General features: G+C 38.2%; 3 protein-coding genes across 3 annotated transcripts; all 3 read left to right on the top strand.

Annotated features, from left to right (window-relative positions):
• The first annotated feature begins 577 nt into the window (after window positions 1-577).
• On the top strand, window positions 578-1,166 carry LOC122030020. The gene has a single exon (XM_042589172.1). It carries the CDS (start codon window positions 757-759, stop codon window positions 1,015-1,017), a length of 261 nt encoding a protein of 86 aa, XP_042445106.1. The 5' UTR covers window positions 578-756; the 3' UTR covers window positions 1,018-1,166.
• Window positions 1,167-3,343: 2,177 nt separating this feature from the next.
• On the top strand, window positions 3,344-3,810 carry LOC122029746. The gene has a single exon (XM_042588864.1). It carries the CDS (start codon window positions 3,400-3,402, stop codon window positions 3,658-3,660), a length of 261 nt encoding a protein of 86 aa, XP_042444798.1. The 5' UTR covers window positions 3,344-3,399; the 3' UTR covers window positions 3,661-3,810.
• A 7,620-nt stretch (window positions 3,811-11,430) lies between these two features.
• On the top strand, window positions 11,431-11,881 carry LOC122029819. Its single transcript, XM_042588950.1, has one exon. The coding sequence runs from the start codon at window positions 11,488-11,490 to the stop codon at window positions 11,746-11,748; it is 261 nt and encodes an 86-aa protein (XP_042444884.1). The 5' UTR covers window positions 11,431-11,487; the 3' UTR covers window positions 11,749-11,881.

The raw sequence follows: 11,881 nt of genomic DNA, 5'->3' as shown, positions 1-11,881 counted from the left end.
TGTTTATTATATATATATTTTTTACTATCGTTCATTTTAATCTCATTTTTATAGAACTTACACCTAATCAGTAAAATCAATTTTTTTTTCTTAAAATAAAAGTTTTGGTTTAAAAATTTATTCATATTGGAAAATAATTGACTAGATGCTTATCACTCAATTCGAAGAGGATAAGCGAACCGGAGGAAAAATCAGAAGCGTGCAGTTGTTAATTAGGGTCAAAAAAAACTCTGGTAAGACCGGATTTATAACTTAACTTACGCTGGTGAAGTGTTGCATAGCGAGTGTGACGAGAGAGGATGGGCTTGCGCCTGGATCATCCATGGTTTGCTACTGTCCTTTCTAGGAATGATGGGTGCGTCACCTTTAAGCAAGAGCTTCACGGACGCGTTGTACGGGTTCAGTGAATCACTCCTCTCGTAATTTGGAGCCACATAGCACACAATTAATGGCACCCATCGTCCCAGTCCGCTGGATTTTGGTAAAACGACAAGGTGAGGTGGCTTTCCAGTTGGCAGCTTGCCATAAGTGCTGTGTCTGTGGGCATCTAATTTCATCTTGCTTTAGAAACCCATTGATTGGGTTCAGGTAATCAGGTGGAAGTGTTGAAGAAACCACGGGTTACGCAGACCGCTGTTTTCTGGGAACAAAAATCAAAACCAACAGCGAGAATATGCTATAAAAAGTGTCGCCCTTCTTCTTCATCCGGCGACAACTTCTTGCTTTCGCAGACTGATAGAGAACATCGAGAGAAGTATGGCTTCAGTGAAGAAAGTTTCTGTTTTAGCAGCGGCGAGCGTCGGCGCAGTGGAGGCGCTTAAGGATCAAGCAGGGATGTGCAGATGGAACTACGCTCTGAGGTCTCTGCAGCAGCACGCCAAGAGCAACATGAGGTCGCTGTCTCGGGCCGTGAGGATGTCCTCCGCCGTCTCTGATGGCCGAAGCAGCGAGCGAGCCAAGCAATCGGAGGAGTCGCTGAGAAAAGTGATGTATCTCAGCTGCTGGGGACCCAATTAGCGTTTGGTGATCAGATATTTAGTTGGAGTGATAGAATGAATACTGATCAGCAGAGAAGGGAAGGATGAACTTTTGAGGTTCAACTTGAGCAAGTATATAGTTTCGCACGTATTGTAATGAATTTGAGTAGGCTAATTATTTCTCTCTTACGGCACTTTTCTTATCGATAAACCACTGGTTTCTACCGAACTTACTAATTGAAGTACATCCACCGATAAAAAGCCAATCCATGGACCCTCCTACACGATTCAAACGCTGTATTTACAGAAACATGGTTGCTCTTTATAAAAGGTCTGGATAAAAATAAAAAATAAAAAAATAAAAAAATAAAAGGTTAATGATTGATTCATAGGTTAAATTATATCCCTGATTACATCACTTTGCTTCGTGTGATGTGTAAATTTAACGGCAATCAACCATTGAATACTAAGACATGGAACGGCCCAAATCCTAAATATCAAGCTCCCTATGACCTATAAACCTAGGTATCACTCAAAGTTTAGTGCTCAATATTAACAAGGTGGTAAAAGATGAATATGCTCGTCCCCAGCGCCCCCGTCAATTCGTCCTAGGGCCAATACGGAGGAGGTAAATCAGGGATGACTACTAACCTTTAGAATAGTGATTAGCACATAAGGGAGACATTAGCCTCGGTTTTACCGAGATTCGAACTCTAGACTTCATGGTGCTAGCCACTAGACTCATCCGAGAGAACAGTGCTCAATATCAACAAGACTAAAGCTGATTAGCACATAAGGGAGACATTAGCCTCGGTTTTACCGAGATTCGAACTCTAGACTTCATGATGACAACATCTCATGTGCTAGTCACTAGACCCATCCGAGAGGACAGTGCTCAATATCAACAAGACTAAAGCTGATTAGCACATAAGGGAGACATTAGCCTCGGTTTTACCGAGATTCGAACTCTAGACTTCATGGTGCTAGTCACTAGACCCATCCGAGAGGACAGTGCTCAATATCAACAAGACTAAAGCTGATTAGCACATAAGGGAGACATTAGCCTCGGTTTTACCGAGATTCGAACTCTAGACTTCATGGTGGCAACATCTCATGTGCTAGCCACTAGACCCATCCGAGAGGATAGTGCTCAATATCAACAAGACTAAAGCTGATTAGCACGTAGAGGGAGACATTAGCCTCGGTTTTACCGAGATTCGAACTCTAGACTTCATGGTGGCAACATCTCATGTGCTAGCCACTAGACCCATCCGAGAGAACAGTGCTCAATATCAACAAGACTAAAGCAATGGAGGTTTCATGAACACTTTCAATCAAATTATCAAGGTCCATAGGCCATCTACGGTAAGAACTATTGGACATCAATCAAACTCTAAATGGAAAAAAATGATTAATCAAACTGGATAATGTTGAGCGTGGGTGACCGATTCGATTCCACAAAATTTTTTCATTGACAATCAGAACAAATCGGAAGGTATTTGCGATGGACGATCTAGAAGTATAGCATCCCTTAATTGTAATTAAGTTCTATTTAAAAAAAAATTCTTATAAATATGTTGTAGCTAGTTATACCTAAGAAACTATTGACGTCTTTATCGCTACAAATAATGGAGGTTTCATGAACTCTTTCAATCAAATTACCAAGGCCCGTAAGCCGTCTACCATTCGAACTACTAGAAATTTAGATTAAAATGTACGAGAACTATAATTGTGCTGGTGAAAATATCATAAACTATCATACTTTGGATATTTTTTTAGAAACTTAATGTGAATCCAAACAATTGTTATGAGGAAGGAAAGAAAATTACTTTCTATCCACGGATAATATTTGTTTGGCTTTTAAAAAATAAAAGAAAAGAAAAATAACAGAGCACATAGCGCAGATTAAAAAACGCTTAAATTTAATTTTTTTTATATAAAATAGAAAAAAAAAAAATTGAATCACCACTCGTACTTTGGAACCACATAGCACACAATTAATGGCACCCATCGTCCCAGTCCGCTGGATTGGCAAAACGACAAGATGAGATGCCTGTCCGTGGGCATCTAGCTAATTTCATCTTGGTTTAGAAGCTCATAGATTGCGTTTAGGTTAGATGGAACATGTACGTGATCGGTCATGCGCTAACTGTGGAGTTATTTAATAAAAAAAAAACAAAAGAAAGACCGGATCAAGACTCAAACTCATACTCTAGACACCAGACAGCTGCTGCCTCAAGTGTCGAACAGTTTGCCGAAACCACGGGTTTGGGCCAGTGGAAAACGTACTCAGCCCGCTGTTTTCTGGGACCGGAAAAACCAAAACCATCAGCGAGAATATTCTATAAAAAGCTTCGCCCTTGTTCTTCATCCGGCAACAGCTTCTTGCTTTTCCAGACTGATAGAGAACGTCGAGAGAGTTATGGCTTCAGTGAAGAAAGCTTCGATTTGGGTAGCGGCGAGCGTTGGCGCAGTGGAGGCGCTTAAGGATCAAGCAGGGTTGTGCAGATGGAACTACGCTCTGAGGTCTCTGCAGCAGCACGCCAAGAGCAACATGAGGTCGCTGTCTCAGGCCGTGAGGATGTCCTCCGCCGTCTCTGATGGCCGAAGCAGCGAGCGAGCCAAGCAATCGGAGGAGTCGCTGAGGAAAGTGATGTACCTCAGCTGCTGGGGACCCAATTAGCGTTTGGAGATCAGACAGTTAGTTGGAGTGATAGATTGAATACTGGGCAGAGAGAAAGGATGAACATTTGAGGTTCAACTTGTGCAAGTGTATAGTTTACGGCACGTATTGTAATGAATTGAGTAGTCTGATTATTTCTCTCTTACGGCACTTTTATTATTTGGTTTGCAAGCTGAATTCTTCACTCAAGAGTCATTATCGAGAAAGAAGAGAAATAGTGCCGGTTAAGGACAATAATAAATATGATTTCAATCAATCAAGATTTAGACATAATCATACCAAAAAAATAATAATAATATTTTTAAATTTATTATATCCATTGTTATTATAATTATTATGTTTATATGTTATTATCCGGTGATAGAGAAGGACACGGATAATAAGGTGGTCAATGATATGGTGAAAGTCAAAGTCAAGTTGGTCAACACCTGGTATTTCCCCAGTATCCATTGCCTCGACTCTCGGATAGGATCATGTTATATTTAATTTTTTTCATTAGTTATTTTTTAAACAACAATAAATAAGTCTCATTCAAGTTGTTAATTTTGATGACCCTTACTTTTTTAACAAGCGGAGATTATCAAAATCAACCAATTATTTAACAAGCAGTGATTATCAAAATCAACCAATTGCAATAAGAGAATCATCCGCTTATTCATACTTTATAGACCGAGGATCCCGCCTGCTCATTGAATAATAAAATTATCTAAAAGTTATTATTATATATTACTTCACATTTACTCTTTCTATTATACATGAGTCATGAAAAATTAATTGCACCGCTTGATAAGAAAGATAGATGAATCGAAGACACAAGGAGGATAAAAAATAAGTTTTCACACATCTATTCATTAATCATTACATATCATATTTATAGACAAATACATCACATATTAATAAAACCCACTAACACTACAACATTAACCACTAACACCACTATAACATTAACCACTAACTCTACTAACACCACCACTAACTCAACATGTCAACGTATTGATCTACTAACACATTAATTTTATCAACAATCCCCTCCCTTAACCTGATATTTCAAATGTAATAATCAGTTTTAAAAAAGTCAAACTTTTAAACTCAATGTAGAAACACCAAGTAGCTTTCTGAGCTTTTGAAACATAGTAAATTTGAGAGGCTTGGTTAGTATATCAGTAATTTGATCCTCGCTTCTGCAATAAATAAGATTAATGACTTCATCATTTATGAGATTTCTCAGGAAATGATACCTCACATCCATGTGTTTACTTCGACCATGTAGCACTAGATTTTTAGAAAGTTTTATTGTCGAACTATTGTCACAATAAATCTGAATAGGTCCATCATCATTAAAATATAATTCTGTAAGAATCTTCTTTCACCAAATTGCTTAACAAGCACAAGATGTTGCAACAACAACCTCAGCTTCCGTGGATGATAATGTAACGATTGATTGTTTTTTCGAAGACCATGAAATAGCTCCGGTACCCAACATGTAGGGGTGTCAATTCGGGTGGGTCGGGTCGGGTTGGATTTTTTTTTTTTAATTTTTTTTAACCCAACCCGAACCCGACCCGAACCCGAGTTCAACCCAAAACACCTAAACCTGAACCTGAACCAAACCAACCCGATCAACCCGAACCCGACCCATATAACCTGAAAATCCGATTCAAAACGACTTTTTTGGGCTATTTTTCCTATAATTTTCACTTTTATCTCAATACTCCATCATTATCATACAAACATGATATTAATATACATAAAAACATCTAAATTTTTAAAATAAAATTTGATTTAACCCGAAAAAACCTCACAAAACCCAATATTTAAGTCAACCCGGGTCAACCCGAACCCGACCCGACCCAACCCAAAAATTTTTAACTCTCCAACCCTCCAACCCGAACCTGATTTTTTTCGGGTCGACTTGGGTTGGGTCGTCAGGTCAGGTTCATTTTTGACACCCCTACTAACATGAAAATATACCCAGATGTACTTTTTCGATTATCTAGATCTCCTGCATAATCACTATCTGTAAAACCAAATAAATATGACTTTTTTCCCTTTTTATAAAATAACTCATACTCTTTAGTACCTTGCAAGTACCGAAAAATCCTCTTTACAGCTAAGAGATGCATTTCTGTAACACAATCCAAGTATCTACTAATTATACTTACAACATGCATAATATCAGGTCTTGTCGTTGTCAAATACATTAAACTCCTCATTGTCTGTTTGTAAAGTGTGGCATCAATCTTCTTTCCTCCAATATCTTTATGTAACTTCACTCCAAACTCAGAAGGAGTATTTACAGGATTACAATCTTTCATTTGAAACCTGTCCAAAATTTCTTGCACATATCTTCTTTGAGAGATAAAAATTCCAACAGAAGCTTGCACCACTTCAATACCAAGGAAATAATGCATCATATCAAGATCAGACATTTCAAATTCTTTCATCATAGATTTTTTAAAATTTCCAAATATTAGATGCACTATTTCCAGTATAGATTAAGTCATCTACATATAAACAAACTATCAATATTTTTCCTCCATCATCAATCTTAATAAAAAGAGTATGTTCATAAGAGCATTTTTGAAAGCCTTCCTTTAAAAAATAAGTTTCTATGCGATTATATCAAGCCCATGGGGCTTGTTTTAATCCATATAGAGCTTTCTTTAATCTATAAACTTTATGCTCATTACCAAATTTCACATAACCCGGAGGTTGATCGATAAATATCTCTTCTTTCAAATCTCCATGGAGGAATGTTGATTTTACATCCAATTGAAAGATAGGTCATGAATTTTGTGTCGCCATCGCTATCACCAGTCTGATTGTATCATGTCTTGCTACAGGAGCAAAAACCTCTTTATAGTCAACACCAAACTCTTGTTTATAGCCCTTCACCACCAAGCGTGCTTTGTACTTGTCAATCTCACCATGTTCATTTAGCTTTGTCTTGTAAACCCACTTTACACCAATAGTCTTTTGCCCTTTAGGAAGATCACATAACTCCCATGTATTATTTTTTTCAATTGCTATAATTTCATCATCCATAGCTTTCCTTCATTTTAATTCTTTAACAACCACTTCAAAGATAGTGAGGCCACAATATGAAAACAAAGCAAAATGTGTAAGAGGATCATCACTTTAATCAATTCCAGTCACCTCATAATCAGACATCCATGTTGGTCTTCTTCGAACACGTTGCTGCCTTTGTGATTATGCTTCTACCGAACTTTGATCTACTATAGGAATATTTTGAGAGACTTCCTCATGTTGTTCATCCTCCATAGGCTGTTGTACTTTCTCATCATCATCAAAATCAACAGGGATAATTTTTTTAACACCATTTTGATTCCATGGCCAAGTGTCTTTTTCATCAAAAATAACATCACGACTTATAATGATTTTCTTAGTGCAAGGATTATATAATCTATAAGCTTTTGATGTATTACTCATACCAAGAAAAATATATTTTTCACCTTTGTTGTCTAGCTTCTTTCTCCTTTCATGTGAAATATGAGCATAAACGATACACCCAAAAATCCGAAAATGATCAACAGTCAATTTTTTTCCACTCCAGGCTTCCTCCGGTGTCATGTTTTGAACAGATAATGTAGGACTTCTATTCAATATATAGATGCTCCAATTAATTGCTTCTGGCCAAAAACTTTTAGGAATACCACTTGTCGTCAGAAGGCTTCACACCATATTCATATTGGTGCGGTTCTTCCTCTCGCATACACCATTCTGTTGAGGTGTGTAAGCTATTGTAAGTTGTCTCTTGATTCCATGATTCTCACAAAAATTTGTAAATTCATGTGAGTTATATTCTCCACCACGATCTGTACGCAGAACTTTAATAGAGTTGTCAATTTCTTTCTCGACAAGTACTTTATAATTTTTGAAAGCTGTAAAGACTTCAGATTTTTCTTGCAACAAATAAATTCATATTTTACGGCTATAATCATCAATAAAGGTAATTATGTATCTTTTACCTCCATTAGAATGTGGTGTTATTGGTCCGTAAATATCTGAATGAATAAGCTTCAATGCCGCCTTTGCTCTCCAAGATTTTTCTTATGGGAATTGATTACAGTGTTGTTTGCTAACAACACATTCTTCACAAACTTGAGAAGGAGTTCTAATTTGAGGAAGACCAATCACCATATTCTTCTGTTTTAGTATTTTCAATCTACTAAAATTTAGATGCCCATAACGAAAGTGTCATAACCATGCTCTTCATCAAATTTTGCTAAAAAACATGAATGTGGTGTTGTATAAAGATAAAGTGGAAACATAGATTTGCTGTCATATTAACTTGTGCAATTAAGCCCAACTTTGCATCTCGAATCCGACAAACTCCTTTAATAGCAATTTCATATCATTTTTCTTGTAATTGACCCACACTAAGCAAATTAGTCTTTAAATCTGGCACAAAAAGAACATTAGAAATAATATAGGTAGAGTCTCCTTTTGCTTGTATGGTTACCTTTCCTTTTCCCATAACAGAAATTGTAGAGTTGTCGCAAAATTTAATAGAACTGCGAAAGGATACATCTAAGTTTAAAAATGTATCATTTTCTCCACACATGTGATTGCTGCAGCCTGAATCTAAATACCATATATTCCGTTGAGTTTTCTCTTTCTCATGGCATACCATTAAAAGGGACACTTCTTCTTCTTCTGCAAAGTTAGTCTGATCTCCATTTTGTTTCTTCAAATTTGTATAACATTCTGATCTATAATGATCAAGCGAAAACTGTTAGTTAGAGCCCTAGAGCCAATCATTTGATGATTGTATGGACTCATTGTATCATATTCTTGTATATTAATAAAGGCATTTGTTTGGTTATTATACTTATTTGTATTAGTGCCAAATAGACTAAGTATAATAGCGTCCTTGAGTAGAAGGTTCATACTTATATCAATCGATTAGTTGAATCGATAGTGAGATGATATAGGGAACACTACTCTAAATCATTCCTAGTCGAGTATTAACATTCAGGGACAATGTTAATGCAATAAGACTAGCATGTAGATCAGCTCGATGATTTGATCTCACAAGTCATGGATATAGAGATATCAAGCTGACACATGGGTATACATTGGAGAATGTATACTGAATGACCCGCCATGAGAAAGTATCATGGATCGTTATATGAGTGTCATATACTTTCTCATGTGGCTATTAGTATGACTATTAGTCCTTAGACCTGAAGTCACCATGGATCCCTACATAAGGAGTTATGTACTTTGGTTTCGTCAAACGTCACCCGTAACTGGGTGGACTATAAAGGCGATTACTGGGTATATAACGAATTATGCAGAGGGATGTGAGTGATGTAGATGGGATCTATCTCTCCCATATGACGGGAGCGACATCGGTATTCTTGATAGAGTGAGACCACTAAGTGCATGGCCATGCCCAAATGAGTCAACATTAGATGTTGAGCTCATTTAATTGAGTGAGTCTACTTAGAGTTCAAGATTTAGATTGATTAGAGGATGACACGGTCTATGCCTCACATTGATCAATCTAGATGTCTAGGATAGAAGGACAATGTCACATATTGTGAGGAGTCACAATTAGTAGTCACAAGGTGATGTTGGATCTCAACATTCTTGTAATTTGGGTAGTAATGATGTGCTGCTAGATACCACTTATTACTTATGTTCCTAAATGAGTTTAGAGGCATTGCCAACTTTACAAGAACCTATAGGGTCATACACTAAGGACAATTAGATGGAGATTTAGTTCATATGATGAACCAAGAGGATTAGATTCATTTGATGAATCAAATTGGATTAAAAGTAATCCTAATTGGGCTAATTGAGTTGGACTCAAGTTGATTCAAGTATTCAATGAGTCTAATTTAGATTATGACTTATTTAATCAATTTAATTTAATGGATTAGATTCATTATATTAAGTTGGCTCGAATCAAATGGTTGGATTAGATCAACCATGGTAGAGATTGGGTCAAGTTTGACTTGATTTGAGAAGGAAGACCAAAGGTCAATTTTGACTTGATTTTTTGTCATCTCATTGGTGAGTTGGCATTAGGTGGACCAATGATGATGCTCCGCATCATCATGGTGTGCCACCTCATGGGAGTTACATACCCATTCTCTTTTAATGAGGCATTAAATGAGAAATGGGAGTTACTCTTGGAGATGTGGCCGGCCACTTTAGTGAGGAAAAAGAAATGAATTTTTCATTGAAGCCTCATTCACTCCTTTCTTCTTCCTCAAGCTCTCCCTCTCCCTCACCTCCTTGCTTGGCCGAATCTTACCAAGGTGCTAGCACACCTTTGTGTGAGGTTTTCTCACCTACGTGTCCGTGTGAATACTTCTAGAGGACCGACGCTTGACGGTCTAGAGATCCGGCAATTCCTTGGACGAGCGGGAACGCGAAAGGGCACGCTTCAAGGTATACTTCTGAACACATAGATCTAGGAGTAGATCTAGATATTTAAAACCTCGTACTCGTAATTTTCGTTCGATTTTCCTTGCACGGATCTACGGCTTTGGGTGATTCGGGGTTTCCGCGACGCGAAAAGCGATTTTCGCGACCCGAAGAACCCAACAAAAACATCCCTATTGCGAGTTAAACACTGGACCAAGTTCGTCTTGACCTCCATGTCTCTGTCTGACTCAGGTTTCGGACAGGATCAATTTGACGTCGACTGTGGGAACCTTCTTCACCTGTTCTGGAGCATAAAGATGGAGGACACTGGCAGAATCAGCAAAAACGTCCATTTTTTATCCCATAACCTAATATGATAATACTTCATATTTTAACCATCGCATTATCCCGAGAGGACCAACAGGTGGCAAAAAAGGCGAATACGCTCGCCCCCAGTGCTCCTGCCAACCCGTCCCAGGACCAACACGGAGGAGGTAAATCACGGACGGCTACTAGCTTTTGGAATAGTGACTAACACATAAGAGAGACATTTACCTTGACTTTGTCGAGATTCAAATCTCAAATCTCATGGTGACAATATCTCATACGCTAATCACTATTTCTATTTAAGAAAGATTTCATGAACACTTTCAATCAAATCACCACGACCCAGAAGCGGTCTACCGTACGAACTACTAGATATTTAGGTTACAATGTACTGGAACACAGCCTATCCTGGCCTTAAATCTTTGAATACCAAACATATCTATAATTGTGGTACTATGGATATTTTTTTAGAAACTTAGTGTGAATCCAAACATTGTTAGAGGAAGGAAAGAAAATTACTTTCTATCCACCGATAATATTTGTTTGATTAAAAAAAAAAAGAAGAAAATAACAGAGCACATAGCGCAGAAAGAAAAACTCTTAATTTTATTTTTTTTTATATAAAATAGAAAAAAAAAATTGAATCACCACTCGTACTTTGGAACCACATAGCACACAATTAATGGCACCCATCGTCCCAGTCCGCTGGATTGGCAAAACGACAAGATGAGATGCTTGTCCGTGGGCATCTAGCTAATTTCATCTTGATTTAGAAGCTCATAGATTGCGTTTAGGTTAGATAGAGCATGTTCGTGATCGGTCATGCGCTAACTGTGGATTTATTTAATAAAAAAACAAAAGAAAGACCGGATCAAGACTCAAACTCATACTCTAGACACCAGACAGCTGCTGCCTCAAGTGTCGAACAGTTTGCCGAAACCACGGGTTTGGGCCAGTGGAAAACGTACTCAGCCCGCTGTTTTCTGGGACCGGAAAAACCAAAACCATCAGCGAGAATATTCTATAAAAAGCTTCGCCCTTGTTCTTCTTCCGGCAACAGCTTCTTGCTTTCCCAGACTGATAGAGAACATCGAGAGAATTATGGCTTCAGTGAAGAAAGCTTCAGTATTGGTAGCGGCGAGCGTTGGCGCAGTGGAGGCGCTTAAGGATCAAGCAGGGTTGTGCAGATGGAACTACGCTCTGAGGTCTCTGCAGCAGCACGCCAAGAGCAACATGAGGTCGCTGCCTCAGGCCGTGAGGATGTCCTCCGCCGTCTCTGATGGCCGAAGCAGCGAGCGAGCCAAGCAATCGGAGGAGTCGCTGAGGAAAGTGATGTACCTCAGCTGCTGGGGACCCAATTAGCGTTTGGTGATTAGATAGTTAGTCGGAGTGATAGATTGAATACTGGGCAGAGAGAAAGGATGAACATTTGAGGTTCAACTTGTGCAAGTGTATAGTTTGGCACATGAATTGACTAGTCTGATTATTTCTCTCT

The sequence above is a fragment of the Zingiber officinale genome, chromosome 10B (assembly GCF_018446385.1).
Source record: "Zingiber officinale cultivar Zhangliang chromosome 10B, Zo_v1.1, whole genome shotgun sequence".
Lineage (NCBI taxonomy): Eukaryota > Viridiplantae > Streptophyta > Magnoliopsida > Zingiberales > Zingiberaceae > Zingiber > Zingiber officinale.
Note: the sequence above shows the minus strand (reverse complement) of the source record. Positions and strands in the feature narration are given on the sequence as shown.

Excerpts from the sequence above, each read along its gene's own strand:
- LOC122030020 (XM_042589172.1), top strand. The coding sequence starts at position 757 with ATGGCTTCAGTGAAGAAAGTTTCTGTTTTAGCAGCGGCGAGCGTCGGC.
- LOC122029746 (XM_042588864.1), top strand. The coding sequence starts at position 3,400 with ATGGCTTCAGTGAAGAAAGCTTCGATTTGGGTAGCGGCGAGCGTTGGC.
- LOC122029819 (XM_042588950.1), top strand. The coding sequence starts at position 11,488 with ATGGCTTCAGTGAAGAAAGCTTCAGTATTGGTAGCGGCGAGCGTTGGC.